At 51.0% G+C, this 5989-nt stretch overlaps 1 protein-coding gene across 1 annotated transcript; it reads left to right on the forward strand.

Annotated features, from left to right (window-relative positions):
• The first annotated feature begins 1222 nt into the window (after window positions 1-1222).
• On the forward strand, window positions 1223-5989 carry JMJD8 (jumonji domain containing 8). Its single transcript, XM_040441074.1, has 10 exons — window positions 1223-1324; window positions 1764-1891; window positions 2016-2108; window positions 2183-2231; window positions 2314-2410; window positions 3790-3858; window positions 4154-4273; window positions 4485-4552; window positions 4635-4769; window positions 5653-5989. The coding sequence occupies exons 2-10, from the start codon at window positions 1794-1796 to the stop codon at window positions 5731-5733; spliced, it is 810 nt and encodes a 269-aa protein (XP_040297008.1). The 5' UTR covers window positions 1223-1324; window positions 1764-1793; the 3' UTR covers window positions 5734-5989.

The following is a 5989-nucleotide window of genomic DNA, read 5'->3' on the forward strand; positions in this document are numbered from 1 at the left end:
TGGCGCTGGGTTTTTATTCTGTGCGTTAATTACTAATAAGGCTACTTTCACACTAGCTTTTTTTTGCGGATCCGTCATAGATCTGCAAAAACGCTTCTGTTACAATAATACAACCGCATGCATCCGCCATAATCGCATCCGGTTGTATTATGTCTTCTATAGCCATGACGGATCCATCATGAACACCACTGAAAGTCAATGGGGGACGGATCCGATTTCTATTGTGTCTCGCTCCGCATCACATTGCGGACAGAAAACTGCTGCAGGCAGTGTTTTGGTGTCAAACTCCAAAGCGGAATGGAGACGGATCGGAGGCAAACGGATGCATTCTGAGCAGATCCTTTTCCATTCAGAATGCATTAGGGCAAAACTGATCCGTTTTGGACCGCTGAGCCCTGAACGGATCTCAGAAACGGAAAGCCAAAACGGCAGTGTGAAAGCGGCCTAACTCCGTACCCCCCATTATAGGGAGCGTAACACGTCCTGGGGTGGAGGAATATTGTGCACAACCTGTCCCAGGCCAGTTGGGCTATCGAACGCAGCATCTGAGGGGTTAAATGACCAGTTTCTGCGTCATCACCGATCCCGGTGCCCGCTGTATTGTACTCAGCGCAGCAGCCGCTCCGTACAAGCCCTTGCACCTAATGCCGTCCTCAGGATGGCTGATCAGTGGGGATCCGACCCCCTCACACCCCGCCAGCTGTCATCGTAACGCGGCTCAGGAGGGAACACATTGAAACCTTCTGCTTCAGAAACAGCTGATCGCTGGTCCCACCCAAAATTTTATACATTTGGTGCTTGTGAGTCTGAAGGTGAGAAAATCTAATCTGTGTGTGCACACTGGCGCCATCTTCTGGCTGCCCTGTTTATAAAGCTGTCTGAAATTTGGACAGTCACATGACCAAAACTAGACCCCCCCCAGCCCTAGTGTTACTGATGCAGTTGCCCTAGCAACCAAAGGAATCTAATCTGTATTGCTAACTTGAGTCGCTCTTCACAGCCAATCAGATGGCTTCTTTCATCCTGTAACCTGCTAAAAAATGAGAGCTGTCATCTGTTTGGCTAGCGCGCGAGCGAACGGCCTTTCACAGATTAAACACGAGAAGGTCTGAGACGTCTGCGGGATCCAGTCCATGCGGTGTGGCAGCGAAGGAGTTAATGGTCGGCGCAGCTGTTGCACGCCGGGAGGTGTAGTGCCCGCGCGCTCCAGTACTGGCTGCTGACGCTTAGGAATTACCTTTCCCAGAGTGCTGAGCGGCGAGAGGCTGCCAATGGCCGGGCGGAAGTTCACGTCATCAGAGCCGCGGGCTGGAGACCCAGTGAGGTACAGTATCAGCCACACGGCCAGTGGAAACTACAACTCCCAGCGTGCCAATTTTATTAAGTTTATTGAAAAGAACAAAGATCACGCTCCACCAATCGGATCACTGCTTTCATTTTCTAACTTGCTTTGGCAGCTGGAATGTGATTGGTTGCTAGGGGGCTACTCTGCTGTCATACATGTGGCCCCTTTCTATGTGAATTTGTCCCTTAACTGATCACAGGGGCCACAGGCAAAGGATTCCATAAATTTTGCTTTTATCCATAGCAACCAATCAGATTCCAACTTAGTGAAAGGATTTGTTTGGGCAGTCCTAGGTTGTCTTTCAATAAACTTTATTTACACAGCACGTACACATTGATGTTCTTGTGCGCTGTGATATATGTTGGTGCTATATAATTATTACTGTGCGGGGGTTTATAACGAGCATTATGTCTTCCAGCTGTCGGTGCCCGTTGTGTGGTGGGCATAGATGGCACTGTTCACCCGCCTTTACCTCCTGCTCATGGCGGTCCTGGTAGCACTGTCACTGGACAAACAGACCGAATACACGGAATGCGATGGCGGCTGGTAGGTCATCACTAAAACCCCCAACATCCCCTGTCTGTTGTACAAAATGAAGATAATGTATTTCACTCATAGCAGACACCCCCAATACTGAGGAGAAGAGGTGACATCTGTCTTATGTCCGCAGGCAGTGGAACAATTACTCTCCGGTCCAAGAGGAGGAGCGCTGCACGGTGGAGAGGAGGGACGCCTCCATCACCTACTCCGAATTCATCAAGAGGTAAGTGATCTCTGCCTGTGCTGCCGCCATGATGTACCCCGCAGCTCTGTACTGAGCCCCCCTCTTCTTCACAGGTATGCCTACAAGAGGCCGGTCATCATTCAGGGAATCACAGATAATTCGGTGAGTGTGTCTTTAAGATCTGTCCACTCCTTGCACGCCCCCTGTGGTCCTGTTCTCACTCGCAGCATCTTTTGGGTGTCAGGAGTTCCAGTCACTGTGCAGGAAAGAGCAGCTGATTCGTACATACGGAGATCGCAGCGTCCGGCTGAGCACCGCAAACACGTATTCCTACGAGAAAGGTGATTTACTGCCAGCGCCAAAATACTTGTGTAACCTACAAGACCCAGGATGTAAAAGAGGAGGGGGCCACAGTGTACAAGACCCAGAATGTAATAGAGGAGGGGGGCCACAGTGTACAAGACCCAGGATGTAATAGAGGAGGGGGGCCACAGTGTACAAGACCCAGAATGTAATAGAGGAGGGGGGCCACAGTGTACAAGACCCAGGATGTAATAGAGGAGGGGGGCCACAGTGTACAAGACCCAGGATGTAACAGAGGAGGGGGGCCACAGTGTACAAGACCCAGGATGTAACAGAGGAGGGGGCCACAGTGTACAGGACCCAGGATGTAACAGGAGGGGGCCACAGTGTACAGGACCCAGGATGTAACAGAGGAGGGGGCCACAGTGTACAGGACCCAGGATGTAATAGAGGAGGGGGGCCACAGTGTACAAGACCCAGGATGTAATAGAGGAGGGGGGCCACAGTGTACAAGACCCAGAATGTAATAGAGGAGGGGGGCCACAGTGTACAAGACCCAGGATGTAACAGAGGAGGGGGGCCACAGTGTACAAGACCCAGGATGTAACAGAGGAGGGGGCCACAGTGTACAGGACCCAGGATGTAACAGAGGAGGGGGCCACAGTGTACAGGACCCAGGATGTAACAGAGGAGGGGGCCACAGTGTACATGACCCAGGATGTAACAGAGGAGGGGGCCACAGTGTACAAGACCCAGGATGTAATAGAGGAGGGGGGCCACAGTGTACATGACCCAGGATGTAACAGAGGAGGGGGCCACAGTGTACAAGACCCGGGATGTAACAGAGGAGGGGGCCACAGTGTACAGGACCCAGGATGTAACAGAGAAGGGGGCCACAGTGTACAAGACCCAGGATGTAAAAGAGGAGGGGGCCACAGTGTGCAAGACCCAGGATGTAAAAGAGGAGGGGGCCACAGTGTACAAGACCCCGGATGTAACAGAGGAGGGGGCCACAGTGTACAAGACCCCGGATGTAACAGAGGAGGGGGCCACAGTGTACAAGACCCCGGATGTAACAGAGGAGGGGGCCACAGTGTACAAGACCCAGGATGTAACAGAGGAGGGGGCCACAGTGTGCAAGACCCAGGATGTAAAAGAGGAGGGGGCCACAGTGTACAAGACCCAGGATGTAACAGAGGAGGGGGCCACAGTGTACAAGACCCCAGATGTAAAAGAGGAGGGGGCCACAGTGTACAAGACCCAGGATGTAATAGAGTAGGGGGCCACAGGTTATAAGGCAAAGAACATGGATATGCAGCAGGGCAGGTTCCAGACAAGTTATTAAGGGGGACTCTGAGGGTCCATAATGTTGCTGCCTGTGCCATGTATGTATACAGCCTGTTTCCTTTCTGCTTAGTGGATGTCCCCTTCCAGGAATATGTAGAGCACTACCTGAGACCCCAGGACCTGGACTCGTTGGGTGTGGGTGAGTTATACTATAATATACAATGGGTGATATATATATTGTATTTGTCAGTGAGTAGTGATGTCATTTCTGGAGGATAGAAGGCACAGCAGTGATGTCATCGACTAGTGATGTCACTTCTGTAGGATAGAAGGGCGGGCAGTGATGTCACTTCTGTAGGATAGAAGGGCGGGCAGTGATGTTGAATGGTGATGTCACTTCTATAGGATAGAGGGGAGTGCAGTTATGTCGGCGGGCTCATGTAGGGATGAGTAGGCACAGTCCACTATTTAAGAAATCCTCTTTCTACCTGCAGATACTTTATATTTCTTTGGTGATAATAACTTCACAGAATGGGGGTCTCTGTTTCAGAAATACACCCCGCCTCCGTTCAAGCTGCCTGGCACTACCGGGGCTTATAGTTTTGGCATAGCCGGTAAGTGACATCATAAGAATGCCTCAGAAGACTTTGAAATTCAGGGGCACCCAAAATTTGACTTGCATTTCCCCTGCTATTCCATGGGGTCTTCTTGCTGCCTGTTCCTCAGTAAAGACCGGCCTGCAAGAAGACCCCAGGGGAAAATATAGCATCCATATGCTTTGTACCTATAAATGATCCCGGTGTCGTCCCCCTCCCTGTTCTGCAGGTTCAGGTACAGGGGTCCCCTTCCACTGGCACGGGCCTGGCTACTCCGAGGTGATATATGGCAGGAAGGTGAGTGACCCCACCCGGGAAACCTCTCGCTAGAATATTTTTACATCCGGTTTATTCAGATCAAAATTCTCTTTTAAACCAGCGCTGGTTCCTTTACTCACCTGACAAGACCCCCGAGTTTAACCCTAACCGGACCACACTGTCCTGGATGCTGGAGACATACCCTCTGCTACCTGCAGCAGAGCGTCCTGTAGAGTGCACCATCAGACCCGGAGAGGTGAGGAGAACAGGAGGGGGTGCCATCATGGTGAAAAGAGGGAGTGCATAGGGTGAATTCACACGGGGCAGACTGAATGCAGAAATCCATGTCCTTACCATCAAAAGAAAACCCATTGAGGTGAATGGAACTCTCAACAAATCTGCTGCATGTGAATGTGCCCTTAGAGCAAGCAGAGTTCAGCAGGAAGGTGGCTGGATGGGGTAATTAGACAGCAGAGAGCAAGATGATGGTTGGGCGTCATTCAGAGGGTTATCAGAATGGCTGAAGGGTCATACAGAGAGTGGGGTGACTGAATCGGGATTGTGAGGATGATGGTGGTGTGGACAGGAGGACCAGTGCACTCCTGGAACATGTAGAGATGGTGGGGCCCTTGCAGGGACTGATTAGACAGAGCTGTGTATGAAACCTATTAGGAGCAGAGTCCTGTAGGACAGGGATCAGCAACCTCCGACACTCCACCTGATCTGAAACTACAACTCCCAGAATCCTCCTTTCACTTCTATGGGAGTTACAAGAACAGCCAAGTAAGGCTCCATTCAGACGTCCGTATGTGTTTTGCGGATCCGCACATTGCCAGAACTATATAGAAAATGCCATTTCTTGTCCGCAATTGCGGACAAGAATAGGACATGTTCTATATTTTTGCGGCACGGAAGTGCAGATCCGCAATTCCGGATCCGAGCGGGACAAAGTCTGTCCCCATAGAAATGATTGGGTCCACAATTCCGTTCCGCAAAATGCGGAACAGAATTGCGGACGTGTGAATGGGGCCTAAGTGTGCATGCTGGGAGTTGTAGTTTCACAGCAGCTGGAGTGCCGGGGGTTGCTGATCCCTGCTGTAGGTCATTACCAATCATCCCTGTTCCCTGTCCTCCCTCAGGTTCTCTACTTCCCGGACCGCTGGTGGCACGCCACCCTGAACCTGGACACCAGCGTCTTCATCTCCACATTCCTGGGCTAGAGCCGCCAATCATTATTATAGATGCTGCACAACAACCAGAAACCTCAGAACCGGTCACCTCCGATCCGGACAGACTGATGGAGGAGGCCACGGAGAAGCCCACAGACCACTGGGGGGGGGGTAGATATATTTTAATTGTATTTGTTTAACTGACATTCTCTTTGCCGTCTTTTGCACATTTCTAGAAAATTTTTATGCAGATTTGCAATGGAGCCTGTGAGCGTTTTAGAATAAAATGGATGAAAAATTCAGAGTA

Source organism: Bufo bufo, chromosome 7 (assembly GCF_905171765.1).
Source record: "Bufo bufo chromosome 7, aBufBuf1.1, whole genome shotgun sequence".
NCBI lineage: Eukaryota > Metazoa > Chordata > Amphibia > Anura > Bufonidae > Bufo > Bufo bufo.

Excerpts from the sequence above, each read along its gene's own strand:
- JMJD8 (XM_040441074.1), top strand. The coding sequence starts at position 1,794 with ATGGCACTGTTCACCCGCCTTTACCTCCTGCTCATGGCGGTCCTGGTA. Across the intron at positions 4,274-4,484 it reads TTATAGTTTTGGCATAGCCG|GTTCAGGTACAGGGGTCCCC; the intron begins GTAAGTGACATC and ends CCTGTTCTGCAG. Across the intron at positions 4,553-4,634 it reads AGGTGATATATGGCAGGAAG|CGCTGGTTCCTTTACTCACC; the intron begins GTGAGTGACCCC and ends CTTTTAAACCAG.